The sequence below is a fragment of the Chrysochloris asiatica genome, unplaced genomic scaffold, assembly GCF_000296735.1.
Source record: "Chrysochloris asiatica unplaced genomic scaffold, ChrAsi1.0 scaffold00212, whole genome shotgun sequence".
NCBI lineage: Eukaryota > Metazoa > Chordata > Mammalia > Afrosoricida > Chrysochloridae > Chrysochloris > Chrysochloris asiatica.
In genome coordinates this window covers 1,983,304-2,003,602 of record NW_006408730.1, presented here as the reverse complement: position 1 = coordinate 2,003,602, position 20,299 = coordinate 1,983,304, and the positions used below count along the sequence as shown (strand labels likewise).

General features: G+C 40.1%; 1 protein-coding gene across 2 annotated transcripts in view; it reads right to left on the bottom strand.

The window, feature by feature from the left end:
* Positions 1–20,299, bottom strand: part of UNC80 (unc-80 homolog (C. elegans)) — a 306,407-nt gene that overhangs the window by 68,089 nt on the left and 218,019 nt on the right. For both annotated transcript variants that reach the window (XM_006872739.1, XM_006872738.1), the window contains exons 38-44: positions 17,914–18,097; positions 15,216–15,310; positions 14,288–14,377; positions 13,374–13,475; positions 11,979–12,159; positions 10,423–10,691; positions 2,630–2,764 (exon numbers count right to left, since the gene is read on the bottom strand). In XM_006872739.1, coding sequence (XP_006872801.1) covers positions 2,630–2,764; positions 10,423–10,691; positions 11,979–12,159; positions 13,374–13,475; positions 14,288–14,377; positions 15,216–15,310; positions 17,914–18,097 — 1,056 coding nt within the window. The remainder of the gene's footprint in view (positions 1–2,629; positions 2,765–10,422; positions 10,692–11,978; positions 12,160–13,373; positions 13,476–14,287; positions 14,378–15,215; positions 15,311–17,913; positions 18,098–20,299) is intronic.

Here is a 20,299-nt window from a genome sequence, read left to right as displayed (position 1 = left end):
TAAATGCTAATCTGGTACAAAAGAGGGATTTATGGAAACTCATTTGTGTTATCACTGGCAACTCTATTTTGATAAGACAGATCTTCCACAGTCATATTTTGAGCACCTTCCAACCTGAGGGACTTATCTTCTGGCACGATATCTGACAATATTCTGGTGCTCTTCATCATGTTTCATTATTCAATATTCTGGTGCTATTCCTAAGGTTTTCAGTGGCTAACCATTCAGAAGTAGTTATATTCTCCTTTTTCCTAGTCTGTCTTAGTCTGGAAGCTCAGCTGAAATCTATCCACCAAGGGTGACCCTGCTAGTATTGAAAATACCTGTAGCATAACTTCTAGCATCATAGCAATGCACAAGCCATCACAGTGTGACAAACTGACAGACAAGTGGTGAATATAATATATAATTGGACCCTTTTGAGGGTCGTGTTAAGTGTTAATCTGGTACAAAAGAGATATTTGTGGATACGCAGAAATATAGCAATATGTTGAACTGACAAAAAAAATGCATGCCAATGCTTCTCTGGTCTAAGATGATGGAATCTCGAGTTTCCCAAAGAAATTCCCATAATGTTAAATACTTCACATATGATTGGGGAACAGATTCTTATTTTAACTTTTAGACCTGACATTTCTCTATCTGTGAAGCCATTAAAATCTGTCACTGTTGTGGTGTGTGCTCCTAATTGACCATAAAGTAATGGTAACCTAGTATTCTGTGGTCCTATTTGATAGGTATTTGCCACTTCAAACCTATTTTAAATGGTCTTTATACATTCACTAAGACCACAAATGCTTATTCAGTTTCTACTATGCACCAGACCATTCAGTGCACGGATGTTATAGCAAAAAAACAAAAGAACACAAAATAATAAAAAAAACCTAAAAGCAAAAATAAGTATTCATGTAAACAAACAAAAGCAGACCAAGGTACCAATTTTATGGAACTTACCTTATATTGGTGGAGTGTGGTACAGAAACATAATAATGAAACAAATGTATAACATGTGACGTAAAACTTTTTATTGTGAATTGAGTGAAGATTCACAGAAAAGATCATCAGCTTTACATCCAATAAACCACACAATATTTCATCTCACTGATTCCAATCCCCTCCATGCACCAGCAGTTATCCTGCTTCCTGCCTGTGGTTCCTATTTCCATTCCACCCACCTTCCTAGCCCTTCTCAACTTGGTCCTTAGGAAAATGTTACCCTTTGGATTTTGAATGACTGACCATTCCATCATGAACATGCCTTGCTTGTGTTGTTACCTCACCCATCCGCCCCCACACCATACACCTATATACCTATCTTCTACTTGGCTGAAAATTGGACTAGGAGGATGAGTTCCTTTCCAGACCTGAAGGGTGGCCAAGGGTCACAGTCTCAGGTTCCACCAGTCTCTTTCTGACCAGTAAACTCAGTCTTTTTTTGACTAAATAATTTTGAGTTTTGCTCCACATTTTATCCCACTCTACTCAGGACCCTCTAATGTGATCCCTTTCAAGGCAGTTGGTAGTGATAGCCAGGCACCATCTAGTTCTTTTGGTCTCAGACTCATGAACACGGATGTTCACATGTTCTGTTAGTCCACTGGACAAATTGATTTCAAGTCTCTTCAATTTTTATTACTTTTCTTCAACACATGAAGAGACCAATAGCCACATCTTAGATGGCTGTTCATGAGCTTGTAAGATCCTGGGTGCTACTCATTCAAGCAGGATGTAGAACATTGTCTTTGTGGACTGTGTTAGGCCAATTGACCTTGGTGTTCCTGGAGACTATCGTCCTGAACCCTCAGGCCCATCAACTCATTGCCTTAAGATGTTTGAGAATATCTAGGAAGTTTTCATCATTTTGCCTAGTGTATGCTTTGCCACATTCATAGTTGTGTTTACCAGAAAGGTAAATACTTATTTACAAATATCTTTTTTCAATCTCTCTCTCTCTATATATATATGTATATATCCCATTCTTCCTTCCTTACCCATCCAGTCTATGTCTCAATCCATGTATCTATACGCACAGCACTGTTGTTTCAAGATATATCACTATTTACCTCTATCCTCTTGAGCCCTTGCATGCTTCCCCGTGTCTTCACCTATTTTCATTATTCTTCTGCCACCCTGCCTCTTCTTTTATACTGCCTTCTCCATTAGTGTATATTGCCTTCCCTGTCACCTGAGCTAACATTTGTGCACTCTCTAGCCAGGAATTGTTCTGAAGAAAAATAAAAATAAAGCATTATAAGTGGTAGAGGATGACAGAAATGAATGAAACTTGGACACTTTCCTTTTATCATTTTCTACTTTCATCTCAGTGATTGAGTATAGAAATTGGAGAGATAATCTGTCTATATCTTAGGAGCTGGATCAGTCTACAAGAACTGCCTGTCTTGTTGAAGAGAATTGATTTCTGGTAGCGTAGTGGTTACGAATCGGGCTGCAAACCTAAAGGTCAGCGGTTCGAAACTACCAGCTGCTCCGCGGGAGAAAGATGAGGCTTTCTACTCCCGTAAGGATTTACACCCTCGGAAACCCTGTACAGGGTCGCTATGGGTCGGAACCGACTCGACGGCATGTAACAATTCATACACCACTGGTTGAAGAAAGAGATTGTACTTACAGGAAATTCCAGGAGAGGGGCTACACTAGCAAACAGCTGGAGTACAAAGGGCTTCCGGTGTAGAATGTAGAACTGGTGGCAAGCGAATTCAATGGCTTGACGCAACTGGGGATTGCTTTCATAGTCAGAGTACACCTATGGAAAAATACCACATATTCAGAAAATGTCTTAGCAATGTATCAAAGTTCAGTTTACACTTTAACCATACAGCCATGGGATATGAGTCCTGGTGTGAAGCTGTAGGATAAGCACTGGACTGCTAACCTCAAGGTTGGCAATTTAAACCCACCAGCCGCTCCTTGGAAACCCAAATTGGGTGACTATGAGTTGGAGCCTACTTGACAATACTTAACAATATCATGAGTTAAAGGGGGAAACAACTAGTTCCATAGATAGGTTGAGACATATTACTTTACTGTCAAGTTATTTCCAAGTGGTGACCATATAGGATAGAATACAGCTGCCCCATAGAATTTCCATGACTACTAATCTTCAATGGAAACAGACTGCCCATCTTTTTCCTGTTAAGTGGCTCATGGGGGTTTTAACCTGACCTTTGGTTAGCAGCTGAGTGCTTTACCACTGCAACGGGGATTCTTAAACTGGTTGAAAGGGTATAAAATATAATCGTTTCTAGAGAGCGACTTGGTAATGTACATAAAAATCTTTCAGAATGTTTGTGAGTAGAAATTTATCTCCAGAATTGGACAAATGTCCCCCTCTAAGACTGAAACTCAAAGGGAACACATGAGCAGGCATGTAAGCTTGCTGGTGACCACATTGGTCTACTGGTGAGTGGAAGAGGGGAAAGGCAACAATGAAGAAATGGAGTGAGTTCAACCACAGTCCATTGACTCCCATTGACCTGGAGATGAGAGAAGAGGAAAGACTGGTTGGTCCAAAGTGTGGTGAGACCTGGGGACACCTGAGTCCATGATCAAGGACATAGCCACAGAGAGCTAGAGCTGAGAGTGAAGCATACAGCTCATATGAAGTGAGGGAGATGCACAAGAGACATGACACCCAAACTTGCAGATAGTACCCATTTAACCTAGGTTCAATGGCTTCATAATCAGAACTTGACTAGAGGAAGATTAAAAAAATGTATAAAAAAAACCCACAATTTTTGATAAAGGAAACAAGGGTAAATTGCTAAAATTTGACAAACTTGAACTATACTCATGGAGATGTTGTTGTTAAGTACTATGGGGTTGGTTCCGACTCACAGCAATCCTGCACAGGGTTTCTGAGGCAGTAAATCTTTATGGGACCAGAAAGCCTCCAGTTTCTCCCATGGAACAGCTGGTAGTTTCGAACTGAGGATCTTTTGGTTAGCAGACTGATTTGTAACCACTACGCTAGTAGCTCTAAATACCAACAGAGTGGGAAGGAGTCTTCACATCAACTATCAATGCTATCCCCTCTGTACACAGGGTAGATAGAGACAGGAAACTTAGACACTGGTCCCCTAAAATGAGGGGGCGATAAAGGCACGAAGTGACTGGCTTACAAATTTTCAAGAGAAAGTTTAGTTTAAGAGTATGTGTGGGAAGATAGTGTCTCCACTGAATAGTTTTCATCTTGTCTAGATGGGTCTGGTAAAACGAGATGCAGGAAGACTTCTGGTTCTAGCAGCTGCTGAGGCAAAGTCAGGTAGGACAGGCTCCATGGGGGAGGGAATGAAAACCCAGAGAAGCTGCTCTCACGGAACAACACTAGAGCTCTGGATCTAGCATAGGGTGCAGGGTGTCAGTTTCCCACATACACCAGTGAAAAAAAATCATGGTATAAAGGAAAATACTGAGATTTAGGAATTATTCTAGGTGCTGAACTTCCTCTGTGTCCACCCCACCCAGGTGGAGTTTAGAGGGTGGGACTACATCCAGATCAGCACAGGAAACCAGCACTAAAAGTGGTGCAGTGACATTTGCAAAAGGAGGTGCGGGTGAATTCTACACACTTTTTCCTCCTCTTCCCTGTCACACCTTCATAGCCCAGTCTGGACACTTTCAGGCAGGTGGGTGTGCACCCCCCAAAAAAGGATCCAGTGTTGAGCCCACGGTTTTTCCCATTGCACAGAAGAAAGGGCCCTATTGGACCTAGGGGCAAATTCTTTGGCAGCTGCTTATGACATCAGCCTCTTGGTTGCAGCCCTAAAATTAACTTGTGCAGGATCCTTTACTCAAGCATATCTGGCAAGAAAAAAGCAGGCCTATCAGGCCTGACAGACAAACCATATGAACAAGCTGTAAAACTCCAACATGAAAGGATGCAACTATCTCAGGAATTACACTGTGTACACACAGATGCCTAACTGACCTTCAGAGACAAAAATGGTAGACAACCTTTCTCCCATTAACTTAGCAATATCTATCTACACAACTCTACAGCGGTGACTAGAGGAGGGGCCTGAGCAAGCAGACACCCCCACCCACTGCTGAAGGCCTCTATGGTGCACACACACTGCCTATGTAGCAAGGTGACTGGACAGTTGGCCACAGTTTTATTTTTTGTTTTAAGGTGGTGGTTTTTGTCTCTGCTTTTATATTGCTTCTGTTTTTGGTCCTTTTGATCACACATTTTTCCTGGAGATGTGAGCTTTTTATCCCTATGTTACCCAAGAAGAGACAGCAGTCATGGCCATATAGCCATGCTACAAGCATACCCCATAAAATCCCACCATTGAGACAAGAGCCAATAACAGCTGCTAAGCATTACACGCAAAAAGGGAAGCCTATCTCCTGATCACAGCCACCAGGAGACACCTAGTAAGCTTAATAACACAGCAACAAACATCCATTTAAGCATTAAAAACTCACATAATTACTAGAAATGACCAATAAAAAACAGCAAAAGATCTCAAAGCATGTCCCAAAACAGAAAAGAGTAAATGAGACAAAGGTGCTGGAGACAGACAAAGGCTTTCTAGAAGAGGAAGAGCAGGTTTTGGATTTGCCTAAGAAGGAATTCAGAAGAATGATACGGAAACAAATTCAAATGCTCTGACAAGAGGTGGAGGAAAACAAGGAAGAAGTCAGGAAAGTACTACAAGAGAAATCAAACAAGATCGATATAGCATTGGAAACAATTCAAAGCCTGCAAAAAGAGGCCCAGATGATGAATAATAAAATATCAGAAATGGACAATACACTGAAAGGGGAAAGGAGCATAATTGAAGAGCTGGAAGCCAGAACCAGCAAGCTGGAAGACAAATCTCTCAATAAGAGAACAAGCAGAAAAAAGGATTAAAAAAAAAAAATCTGAAAAGAGTCTAAAATTCATGCTGCATAACATGAAGAGGAACAACTTAAGAATTATTGGCATTCCAGAACAAAAAGAATCAGAGAAGTCCACAGAGGAGATAGTTTAAGAGCTTCTGGATGAAAATTTCCCTAACATCTTGAAAGATGAGAAGATAAACATTCAAGAAGCTAAACGTACTCCAGGAAGGATAGACCCCAAAAGAAAATCACCAAGACATATAATAATCAAGGTCTCCAAAATCAAAGACAAGGAGAGAATTCTAAAAGCAGCCAGGGAAAAGAGAAATGTTACTTAGGATGGCAAGCAAATCAGAATAAGCTCTGACTTCTCAGCAGACGCCATGCAGGCAAGAAGGCAATGGGGAGACAGATACAAAACCCTAAAAGAAAAAAATCTGCCAACCAAGAATTGTCTATCTAGCAAAACTGTCAATCAAATGCAATGGTGCAATCAAAACATTCCAGCATAAACAGAAGTTAAGAGACTTTGTCAAGCCAATCAAGTGCTTCAAAATATCCTAAAGGGAGTTCTTTGGACTGCAAACCAACAAGAACAAACAACAACCAGAGATTGAAAGGCGTGGCAACACCACCTGAAACTCAGACGATGGATAGCAGAGTTCAGAACAGGACAAAACTACAACAATGAATTCAAAGAGCTGGGAGGTTGACCGAAGATCAAAATAATATCAATGTCAAAGAAGGGGGAAAATGTAGGAACAGAGATCCAGGTAGTGAGGAGGCCAGGTAGATTACAGGATACAATAGATTGTCTTAAATGGAGATTTTCTACAAAGTGCCTAGGTATATTGCATGGGGAGGAGATAGTCTCCTTAACAGAGGGTGCTGGCAGAACTGGAAAGCAATATGTAAAAGATGAAACAAGACCTTTACCTCACACCCTATACAAAAACCAACTCAGCATGGATTAAAGACCTAAATGTGAATCCCAAAATTATGAAAGTCATAAATGAAAAAATAGGGACAAATGTGAGGGTTCTAATACAGGGAATATACAGACTACCAAATATTTTGAAAATTACACAAACAAAAGTAGACAAAACAGATGAGTGGGACATACTAAAAATTAAAAACTTATGTGCATCAAAAGACTTCACCAAAAGAGTAAAAAGGGAATCCACAGAATGGGAAAAAATCTTTTGCAATGACACATCAGACAAGGGACTCATTTCTAAAATATATAGGAAACTACAACACCTCTACAAGAAAAAGACAAATAACTCAATTAAAAAATGGGCACAGGACATGAACAGACACTTCACCAAGGAAGAGATCCAGGCAGCCAACAAACATATGAAGAAATGTTCATGATCACTAGCCATTAGAGAGATGCAAATCAAAACAACAATGAGATATCATCTCACACCAGCAATAACAGCAAAGATCAAAAAAGTAGAGGACAATAAATGCTGGCGAGGATGCAGAGAGACTGGGACCCTCCTACATTGTTGGTGAGATTGTAAAATGGTCCAACCTCTCTGGAAAGGAATAAGGCGCTTCCTCAGAAGTTTGGAAATAGAAATATGTTATGATCCAGCAATTCCTCTAGTTGGTATTTACCCACAAGAAACACGAGCCATAACATGAATATATATATGCACACCAATGTTCATAGCAGGACTATTTACAATAGCAAATATATGGAGTCAGCCTGAGTGCCCATCAGCTGAAGAATGGATAAACAAACTGTGGTACATACACACAATGGAATATTATGTTACCTTGAAGAACAACAAGGAAGCTGCAAGCCACTGCATAAAATGGATGAACCTTGAGGACATTATGCTGAGTGAAATTAGTCAGTCACAAAATGAGGAATTCTGCATAGGACCATTATTGTAAAAGACAAAGAAAAAGTACCCACCCTAAAAGGGGGGGTGGATTATATAGATATTTGCTGATCACCAGGATGTAAGGGACGAGAGAAGGGGAGGGAGGGGAAGATAGAGCACAGGGTAGGGAATAGACACAGGATAGTTTGGGTGCTGTGGGAGTGATGGGGGCAATCCACAAGAAGGAGGAGGGGAATGGAAGAACAAGGCTGATGGGAGAACAGTTAGGTAGGTTTGTATGGGCTAAGTGGGATAGAGGTAAAAGGTGAAGAGGGGTAAAAAATAAGAATGAAGTTGTGCATTAAGCCCAACCACATTCTATAGACCCCTGTGTAACACCTTTGGTTATTTGATGACGCATTAGGGGATTGTAATCATGGCAATAATTGCATGATTTGATCATGCATGAGGGGATTGTAATCATTGGGGGAAAAAAAGAAATTAAATAAACGAAATACGATAGGGTGAATGTAAAACTGATATTCTTCCATGTAAACCTTACAATAAAAACTCATATAAAAAAAGATAGAGATGGGAATAAGATTCTTATGATTCAATAGTGAGTAACTGTTATCATGACTAATTGCGACTGTCACAACTGTAAAATTATAAGTTTTGCAACAAAAATAGGGGAGTAGTTAATCTTACAGTCCAGAAACAGAGGACCCTAAAACCATGAAGGGAGAAGAGCACAAGTGGAATGTGAGACCTTATCCAGAGAAGCAGAGACACCAGAGTTGGAGACAGAGGTGGGGACATGGAGGCAGAGATGAGGACATAGAGACAGGAAGCAGCTGAGGACTCTAGATTCATGGGAAGAGAGGGACTGAGAGCTGGTGGCCAGGAGGCTGACTTGCAGAATGCACCCTTTGGTGGTGTAAATTATTATATATGCCTGAGTGTTTAAAAAAGATAAAAAAAAAAGAGCTAAAATGAATAGAGCAAAATATTGTTAACTGATGGTACATGGAAGGGATTATAATTATTGTAATGAAAGAAGGTGTATGATTTGCTGAATGTAAAACTGATGATCTGCCCTATAAACTTTCACTCAACTCACAAAAACTAAAAAAAAAAAAAAAAAAAAAGCATTGGACAAATGTACAAAGAGGTATATACAAGGATACCTACTTCAAGTTTGCTTATAGCAGTGTAAAATTATAAACAAATTATTCATTAATGTGAACTGGTTAAGTGAATTAGGGAACATGAATACAAGGGAATACTGCATAGTCATTTAAAATGATTATGCAAATCTAAATGGGGCTACAGGCGAAGATGCCCATGATATTGTTAAAGTTATATGGAAACGTAGGAGTAGGTTACAAAAACAGATGTATGTTATGGTCCCACCTTTTTTCTTTTTTGTTGAAAGGATGTGAGTAGAATAGAAAGAAGGCCAAGATTTCAAGAATGGTAAACATTTATTATGTCTGGGAGGAAAACTGATAGGTAATCTTTACTAAATTTTCTGAATTTCATAATGAGCATTTATTGCTTTATATTGTTGTTAAGTACTGTCTAGTCGGTTCCGACCCATAGCGACCCTGTGTAGGGTTTCTGAGGAGCATCGTGAACCACCAACTTTGTGGTTCAAACAGACTTAACGCATTGACCCACAGCATCAAACCAGGATGGCTTTTTAGAATCAACTAAAAGAAAAGTCAGAGAAAACTGCAACTATTTAAAATAGCCAGAAAGCCCTAGTCATATTAAAAGGCAATCTTTTCCTTCTTTAGATAGAGTTGGAAGGAGCTTTGGTAGTGTAATGGATTATGAGCTGAGGTGCTAAACAAAAGGCCAGCAGTTCAAATCTACCATTCGCTCCATGGGAGAAAGATGAGGCTTTCTGCTCCTATAAAGATTTACAGCCTCGGAAACACTATAAGTTGTTATGGGTTGGATCTGACTCCATGGCATATAACCAACACCATCACCACCAGACAGAGTTGGTTCCTCTTTGCACAGATATGCATTTCTTTTAGAGTTTTTATTAAAATTTCTGTAAAATCGAGAACTAGGATGTGCCCCAATGCCTTCTGGACTTTATTCAGTACTTTATTTAGACAATGAATTAATAGAAACTTTCTAGTAAATCCACCCTTCTCCAATCCATTATACCAATTCTAATGGCAATAAAATCTCTGTACAAATAAGATCAGACAGCCCCTTGTGAGAAACACCAGTTGAACACTTGTCATTTTTTTTTTTTTTTTTTTTTAACTCAAAAAAGCAGCCGTTCTCAAGCTTTCTAGAACATCAGAGCCACCTGGAGGTGTTGTTACAACCCAGATTGCTGGGGGCTGTCCTCAGAGTTTCAGATCATTAGGTCTGGGATGAGGACTAAGACATGCCTTTCTAACAAGTTCCCAGGTGACCCTGCTGGTCAAGAACGCTGGTGTAGACCTAAGAAAGCATGTCCTATGCCTCTGGGATTCAGGCTAGAACCAGATATTGCAAATGTTTGTACATTTATGGAAGGGTTTCATTTGCTGCCTTTTGTCATGATTGTTGTTAAGTGCCGTTGAGTCAGCTCTGACTCATAGTGACCCTGTAGCAGCTGGTGAATTTGAACCACCGACCTTGTGGTGCAAACTGACCCTGAGATCGAGTGCTTATCCTGTAGCGCCGTTCCTTGTCACACTAGATCGGGTCAATGTTCTGGTTAGAGAGTCACCTGCAGCATGGTGGGGAGAATCCACTGGTAGCCACTGAGAGAGAAGAGATGATTGAAGTGCACAGCGGTGTTGATGACTGTGGCCGCATACTGTCTGAGCAAGGCACTGTCTTCTGGGTGGAGGATCAGAGCCCCATTAAAAACGTTGAGGAAAAGCATGATTTCATCACCCCAGGGAAACTCGCTCGGCATGCCCAGAAACATCTCCTCCAGGAGCTGGATCCATAGGCTTTTCTGAAGAGTGTCGAGGCCAAACAGTTCCTTCCCAGCTGTGAGAACGTGAAACAGCAGACAGAATTAGCCCCACACCATTCCTGTCAGCAGGAAAGGATATCAAGCCAGAGGGCACTGCTGTTTTCTATTTGTCCTGACTCTGGGACGGAGGGGTGGGGGGATCTACTGTTGAAGTGCTTTCCAGCACAATAGTGCCTGACGTTGGACTAACTTCCCAGTTCTCAGTGGACTGTCATCATCAGATCTTTGCTTCAACCACAGAGAAGGCATTTGTACGACTTCACTATCGAGTAAGCTGTAGCTTTGAGAAAAATGAATGAATTCAGCTAGAAAATGGTAGAGCTGATATGAATCCTGTCTTCTAGCTCCTGGTTAGAGCTCTTTCAACTCTAGCTTTGTGGCTTCTGGATGAGAAGGTTAAGGCAGGGGAATGCAAATTAAAATAAGTTGTGTGAAATTGAATTAATAATGGAGAAACAAAGCCAGCCTTCAAACCTGGGGGTTTCTCTCTCTCCCTGATTTTACTGTGTCCTTCTCTCTTATCTCTCTCTCTGCTGCTCTATAAGTATAATTTACATAAACCACACAAATCTTATTTGTAGAGTTCAATGAGTGTTGGCAAAAATCAACCCTAATATAAAGATACCCAGAAATCTATGGACAATGTTCATCACCCTAGGTAGTTCTCTGGTGCCTCTGCTCATGTAATTGACCCCTTCAAACCTGAGGCAGCCACTGCTCCCATTTCTGTCACTGTAGACATCTTCTTGAGCATTATAGAAATGTCTGTTCTTTATTCCTCTAACAACGCCTCATAAGAATCCTTCAGCTGCTCATGATTGAGTTTAAAGCAGTGGAATACTAGCAACAACACCCCTGGAACTTGTTAGAAATGCAAATACTTAGGCCTGATCCTGAAGGAGCTCTGGTAGCGTAGTGGTTACGAGTCGGGCTGCGAACCTTAAGGTCAGCGGTTAGAAACTACCAGCCGCTCCGCGGGAGAAAGATGAGGCTTTCTACTCCCGTTAAGGTTTACACCCTCGGAAACCCTGTACAGGGTCGCTATGGGTTGGAACCGACTCGATGGCACTTAACGACAACAACAGGTCTGATCCTAAAGATACTGAATCAGAAATTGGGGGTGAGAAGGGTGGAGAACAGCGGTCTGTACTTTATTAAGTCCTCCAGGTAATTCAAATTTGTGGTCATGTTTGAGGACCACCTGTTGAGGGAACTGTTTGCTGATTCAGATGCTTTTCAGCTGGAAACAAAACAAAGGCATGAGAAGAAATCCAAGAGAGGAAATGCTTCTTTCCTTATACCTTGAGGATCACTGAAGAGAGAAAACTCAGCATCAATAGCACTTCGAGGGAATGAGGGCAGTCGGAGGAGGTCTTCCTGAAGCATGGAAACATGGGATTGTTTGTGGGCTGTAGGGATCTTCTGAGTAAGGGATATGAGAAACAAAACCCGTCCTACTTCCTCCAGCTTCCGCGTGAACACCTAACAGGAAAACAGAAACAGAAGGATTCAGAATTCTCAGCCTTGATTTTATAAAGTAAAGAAACTGAACTACATAATCTTTAAAGGCAAATTGCAGTGATAAAATAAGGGAGGAGTTCAGTGAAATAGGGGAGCAATGTTAGGATTTTTTCTTTAGCACACAATACTAAAGAGCAAACAATACTTAATTGACTCTCACTTCTTGCTTTTGTCTGCTCTACAGAAAGAAGTGTTTCTTAATGGAGTTTGCAGGCAGTAGGGGCACAGGGCAAGCATTGTCAAGATAGCTCAGTATTAAATAGAACCCATTTGTTTGGATGTCCTAATATGAAAGGTCGTCTCCAAGGGGGAGTTAGTTCTGGCGGCGTGTACCATTCCCATTAATGCCTAGAGCTGTTTCCTCTATGTTCTGGGATTAACATCGTTGATGGGCAACAACAAAAAAATAAACCAAATGATTTAAATGATCAAGTGTCCTGAAATTCCTATTTAGAGGATTTTATTAGTGATAAATGAGTGCAATACATAGATAATACTAACATTGGGAGCATTTTTAGAATTGTGTATTATAGCTCTATTTTACATGTACAACAGTGACTTTTTAGAGGACCAAAGCCCCATTTGAGACCAGATAGGACTACAGTAACATTATTCTAATCTTTAATCTGAAACTTGAATGCAACCACTGAATTATGTCTGTTCCTGTGTGAAGAAGTTAGTAATTTGCCCAAAGTCAGGTCACACTGTCAGTGGGAGAGTTGGGATTGAGTCCAAATCTCTGGAACCTTAGTTCAATGGTTTTTGGTTATTTTTCAGTCATACTATGCTGACCCTTTTTAGTTTCTTCCAATTAACGTGAACCTTGAAACAAACTTATACTAGCTACATTATGTGTACTTCCAATACTATTTTTAAAAGTTGTGAAATCTATATTTAGAAACTAATTAGAAATCTATACTTAGAAACTAGTAGGGGAATTAAGAAAATTTCTATTGTCAATGCTCAATGATTCATTCTAGGCTAGCTCCAAGTGTTAAGACCATGAGCCAAATAATAAAAATCATCATACTGTTCTGACAAATTACGTATATTAACCAATGACCCATATACCCATGGAGGATCATGACAGAATACAGAATCTCACTGTTGATAGCACACTTAATCCATTCCAACAACATAGCAAAACATAGAATAAAACACAGGTGGGCATTCACCTGTTTCTGAATGAGCTCCTGTCCTTTCTCTGGATGCATGTGGACAAGGTTCAGCTGTGGAGATACTGACCTTCGAAAAGGATAAATATCTCGAACATAGGTCTGTGGTGGGAGAATACAAAGTGAAAAAGAGTCAAAGGATAGAACTTTCATTTCCTCTTTACCCAAAAGTCAAACCAACATTGATTTATCTTTCAATAATTTCAATTCTTACTGTATGCGTAACAATTCTAAAAAAAGCCCTGGGAAGGTAAATCCCTTTCCAGGAAAATTAAAACCACCTAGACTGAGTGCAATGGGCTCAGACATAGGGACAATTGTGAGGATGGCACAGGACCAGGCAGTACTTTATTAGGTTGTATACAGGGTCACTGTGAGGTGAAACTGACTTGATGGCACCTAACAACAATGCTAACGGGCTGAATACCCTTTCAAGCACAAAGGTGCTATGCAATAGCACTGGGTCCAAAGACATTGACTAAAAGATTGTCCAGAATAAGGAGGTGGAATCATTGATTCTCCTGAGGCTTCCTTTTGTTCATTAGATCAGATCACCATGGTCTGTTTAATTTCATGAGAAAGAGAATCAGAACAGCATAAACATTCTCAACAGACACACATGGTTACCATGGGGCACTGTCATTATTTACTTAGATGTAATAATAATGAATAACTAAATGCCTTACCTGACTTTTCTAAATAGGTCCTAATACCATCACCTTCATTTTACAGATGAGGAAACTGGAGGGTAGAAAGGTAAAGTAGCTAGCTCAAGGCCATACAGGTCATGTGATTCAAGTGACCATGCTCTTAGTCTCTCAACAGCTGTGCCTCTCTAAGCATGAGTTGCACTCAGGAAAGGCATGTAAGCTTAGACACCACTCAACATGAGTGTCATTACTGTGTAGTCTCACCTTATTATAGTGGATGAGGTTCCAGCGTTTATCCATGAGAAAATAATGTGTTGACTGGGATTCTGGAATATTAAAAAACTCCAGACATTCCTACAACAGTAATAACAAATTTTAATAAATATTCATTGAGAAGAGACAACTTGAGTGGTTATTAAAGTGTACTGCATTGGGTCTTAGGTTTTCTGGCGTTATCTAGGTGAGGGCCTGACAGAGGATTAGCAGCTCCTTCTAATGAAGTAAAATACACACATTTCACAAATCCCAGTATTTCAGTTGCCTTTTCTACTTATGTGTGAGTCCAGAGCTACATTACAGGTAATCAGATACCCAAGGTGTGGACTTTGGGTAAATGGGGAAACCACAGTACTAGGTTACCTTGCAACTTTTTAACAACAAATGCAAACCTATGGATTGAATTTATTTTGAAAGGGATAATCAATTAATAGAAAACACTTTATTGATCACCTGGTTTATTCTAAGGTACATGTTTTCTGCATTTCTAATATTTACTGCCAGTGGCAAGTCAAGACTTTGTACAGTTCTCCTAGACGCCACATAGAAGGTCATTGGAACAGTTTATCAGCTGAGAGGTCATGTGTGTTCCATGCTCTAGGCACATCCAGGACATTTCAAGAACTGCCATAGTGATTCCAAGCATTCCAAGAGGCATTATGGGTACACACCACAGGAGTTAGGGATACACACAAGAGTTGACACTACTATTTTAGCTGCATGACTTTGCCTACTTCAGTGCAGAGCTAAAATGTTAGTACAGTGGAAAAAATTATTCAATGAAATACAGCAAGTGCACAAAATGGGACATTTCCTTCATTTGAAAAGACAAAAACATTTAATTCTAAAATGGCAGTTAATGCAGTAGCTAGAGTCATTGTGCATAAAAATTGTATCTGTCAACCATCAATCCTACCTTCAACAAGGCTTCAAATTGAGTGTCTTCATGGACTGGCAACTGAGTTGGGATATCACACTCATTCTGTCCATGAACTACCAAGGTTTTAGTACCTACAGAAGATAACAATCATAATAAACTTACTCTAGGAAAACTTGTATTTAAGACATGAAATACTGAAATATTATCAACAAGCTGCTATTATTATTGTATGTAGCGTAGTGGTTACGAATCGGGCTGTGAACCTTAAGGTCAGTGGTTCGAAACTACCAGCCGCTCCGCGGGAGAAAGATGGGGCTTTCTACTCCCGTAAGGATTTACACCCTCGGAAACCCTGTACAGGGTCGCTATGGGTCGGAACTGACTCGACGGCACTTAACAACAACAACAACAATCAGAGCTTGGAGTCTTAGTGTGGCACTATGGGTTAATGCACTGGATTGCAAAGTTGGTTTAAACCACAAGGTCAGCGGTTTAAGCTCATCAGCAGTTCCTCAGAAACTCTGTACAGGGTTGCTATGGATCAGAACCGACTCAATGGCATTTAACAACAACAACAACAGCAACAATAAGAGCTTGGAGTCCTGGTGTGCTGCTGTAGGATAAGCACTAGACTGCTAACCACAGGGTTTATGGTTCAAATTCACCAGTCACTCCTTGGAAACTATTGAGTCTGGACCAATTGCTGGTACTTAACAATAATACGAGCTTTGTATTGACTAAGTGCATTCCTTTATTTAAACTTAAATACACACATTATATATCTTCACTTTTTATTAAATAATTATACCTTATGATTTATAGAGTTTCCAATACTGAGTAATTCTTTTATATATAGAATCTTATTTAAATATCATAGCAATACTACAAATGGGTATAGCTATTTTAATTTTATGATAAGAAAAACCCCAGAGAAGATGAGTAATTTATTTAAGGGCACATTTATTTAATGAAAGAATTAGAATGAAAATTCCAAGAATTGCAACAAGTTATACATCTCTGTATTTTAAGTGAGGTGATTAGTCAACAAAGGTGGAGAAAACAGAAACAGGGATGTTAGCAAAATTAAAACTAGGACTTGAAATGTAGTTTAAATTTACACTGTCTGTATTCTACTTTGCTGGTGTGGTACCTATTCTACTTCATTCATTAATTATAAATCTTTGTGAATATTGTGTTTTACCTTGGTTTTTAATGAGTTGTTTAAAATATATGTCTGACAATGAGTTTCTTTACTCTAATTAAAATTCATGTAATTTTTTACAATCTAGAGAACATATACATAAGCATACAATGATCATTTACTGAGTACTAATCATGAGTCAGGAGTCCTGGTGTGGCTCTGTGGCTCAATGCGCTGGACTGCAAAGTTGGTTTGAGCTACAAGGTCGGTGGTTCAAGTTCACCAGCTGCTCCTTGAAAACCCTATATGGGGTCGGGAAGACTCAATGGCACTTAACAATGACAACAATCATGAGTCAGGTGCCACAGCAAGTATTTTACCTTATGATTGTGTGGTATGAGTTATAGCTCCATTTTACACATAAGGGAAGGAAACTGAAAAATACAAATCCTAGTCAGACAGCTAACAATGGCAGTGCCGTGGTTTTGTCACAGACCTGCTTACTGCCAAACTTTGTGTTCTTATCTGTACAAAATGTTGTCTTTCTCTTTACTTCTCTACATGTATCATCTTATATTTTCTTAGCCACTGCATGAGGAGAAAGGACTTGGCAAAATCGTCAACTTCAGGAAGGAGAAGCTATCACAAGTGAAAAGCACCATATCTAGAGTTTACATCACATTTCATATTCTTTTGTAACTCCCCTCCTTCCTGTTTTTGCTTTTTTTCGGTTTTCTATAAAGCCACCTCTCATTGAGTTAACAAAGGACTGGGGACCATGCCATGCAAACAGTATGATTCCCTTGCAGTGCCAAGTGTTCACTCAAAAACACTTTCAGTTCAGTTGCTGCTGCGTGATAGGCTGCAATAATCTTCAACCCTGGCAACCCTTCAAGGAAGGACTGATTCTCGCGGTTCTGATGTCTCCCTTTTAACTGGAAACTGTTAACTTTTTAAAGGGTCTATTGTATTTCTTCAGATTGTATTAAACAAAAATACTTTGAATCACTCCATACTATGTGGTCAGAATGCCAAAAAAATTTCTCCTGAATGAAAGAGCACTTTGGTCCCTGGTATGGTATATGAGTTAATGCACTGGACTACAAAGTCAGTTTGAATTACAAGGTTGGCAGTTGAAGCTTACAGTCACTTCTTGGAAACCCTATACAGTGTCACTAGGGGTTGGAACCGACTCAATGGCACTCAACAACAATAATACTCTTAAAAGGAGCTCTGGTAACATAGTGGTTATGAATTGGCCTACTAACCTCAAGGTTAGCAATTAGAAACTACCAGTGGTTCCGTGGGAGAAAGATGAGGGTTTTTGCTCCTCTAAATATTCACAGCCTCGGAAACCCCATACAGGGTCGCTATGAGTTGGAATTGACTCTATGACACACCACCACCACCAATACCATACTCTTAAAAGGAGTTCTGATAATGCACTGGATCGCAAGGTCAGTTTGAGCCTCAAGGTTGGTTGTTCAAACCCACCAGCTGCTCCTCAGGAACCATTGGAACTGACTCGATGGCACTTAACTACAGCATACTCTTCAAAAAATACCATGTCATCCAAAAGCAGTGACAGATTACCTGGCATAGAAGCAGTCACCAGCAACTTTACTTCACATTGCTCCTTCTTCATCGTCTGCTTGAGATCCTTGAAGAAGAGGCCTTCCACATAACCCACCACTTCCCATAGGAAAGTCAGAGTGGCTGAGATAGCGTCCATCCCCCACTCACAGGGGGTCCGCACAAAGTACATGATTAACCCCACCTACAAGGCACAAAGCAGGAGAGCTTACCAAACCACAGTAATCCTGACTACATATGTTCATTTCTTTCTTTTCTCAATTATACTTTATTTTGTGTTTTCATTTTCTCTGTCTAAATGCTTCTCTAGTGCTTTCAGTGGTGAAAACCCTGAGTGTAAGTAACAGGAAACTGATGAGAGCAGATTGCAGTAAAATTGTATCTATCACTAAAATGGCAAGGTCTTAACAGAAAAGCTGATCACCTGGTAGCTCAGGTACTTACTTTGATCTGTATACGGTGTTTGTTCGAACATTATTTGTAGATTGGATTATGTATAAGAGCATTCTGTTTGCGTAAGGCGCTGGGCTTCAAAACTTTTTCACTTTGTGTGTTCTCCAAAGTAACTCTGAAAAACTATGTCCCATTTTATACTTTTTAAATTCTGTTTAAAGTATCTCATCATAGGTTTATTTTTTGTCAATAATTAACTAACCAATGTATCCATCTGCCTGTATCTTGGGAGAAGATTACAGTTTGGGTAAGAAAGACAAACACAGAGAGGATTTGATATCCAGCCTCTAGCATACAAAATAAAGTGCTGGTTTGGGGTTATAGGATAAGCAAGGTCGGTGGTTCAAACTCACCAACTACTCCTCAGAATCCCTATACAGGGAGGCTATGGGTTGTAACAGACTCAACAGTACTTAAAAACAACAGCACGCAAAATGACGTCATGATGTGGTATTGTAGGATAAGCATTGGACTGTTAACTGCAAGGTCAGTGGTTCAAACCCACCAGTCTCTCCTGGGTCAGAATGGACTCAATGGTAGTTAACAACAACAATAACAACGTCCAAAATAAGTTTATATATTAAGGCCAGTGTGTTGCCTTTTTTTCCATTAGCTTATCAGTTACCTAGCTGGGAGGATTATCTCTACCAATAAGGCTTATCCCCCTCTTGTCCAAGATGGAGGAGAGCAGTGGCTTTCAAGCATTTCTCCCTGTCCAGTCATCCAGAAAATGGGAAGGTATGTGGGTAAAAGAGTGTAATGCTGGGCGGATTCTTGCCTTCACCCCTTGTTAGGGTCTTTGCCAGGTACTCACTTTAGAGTCTTTGCATACCAACCTGGAGGAAATGTACTTGGCAGAGCATGTACTTAGATTTAGGGAGGCTGTGACATTTGGCTTTGTGAATCCACCTTTGGATTTTGTGTGATGTAGACATGACTAGAAGTTATGTAAAGTTTATCTGGAGTTTTCCCTAGAGAACCACCATAGCAGGGTGTCACTGAACAGGACTATCGATTCCGTGAACTTCCGTTTGGGTAATGAATGGCTCGGACTCAGCTCAGAGGGGTCTTCAGCACCAGTGAGGGCTGAAGTGAGGTTGACTCTACTAATAGGTACCTCTGGGAGCATTTAGGCCTCAGGTTCTAGCACCCATGGGCTTTGACTTTAGCCAGCAGGGCCTCCAGAGGTCAGTCAGACAGTATTGTCTCATAAGCACAAGAGATAGAAGGGTCTTCCTCCCCTCTCCCCCAGATCCACATGGCTTTCAGAGAGGAAAGTGGTGGGAAGGGAGAAGAGTTTCTAGCAACCAGGCATGTTTATTTGAGAGACTGAACATTACTTAAAGGTACTGCTTGTATTTTTTTGTATCAGTTTTAACTTAAAACTAAATTGGATATTTATTTATGCTTTTTTCCTTGCTAGAAAGTAGGAGGGCACTTGGGAGGAAGATCAAATCAGTCATAGACAAGAGGAAGGAATTACAAGGTTTCTGTGTACATCGGAGTTGTAGTGGGAGTTAAATTTATCACCTGACTACAGAAGCATATGTCCTCACCTATGAGACGAGTGACTAAAGAAACCGAAAAAAAAAAAAAGAAGTTTTCCCAACAGACCTCTGGGATGGAAAAAGGAGAATGAAAGGCTATTGGTAAATTCTGGGAGGTTTAGGAAGGAAAGTTTACTGCATAGTCAGAAAAGAACCCAATCAGCAGATTTTGGATTTGCCTGAGAAGGAATTCGAAAGAATGATATGGAAACAAATTCAAATGCTCTGAAAAGGGGTGGAGGAAAACAAGGAAGAAGTCAGGAAAGTACTACAAGAACAATCAAACAAGATTGATACAGCATTGGAAAAAATTCAAAACCTGCAAAAAGAGGTCAGGATGATTAATAATAAAATATCAAAAATATCAGATAATTACATTGAATGTC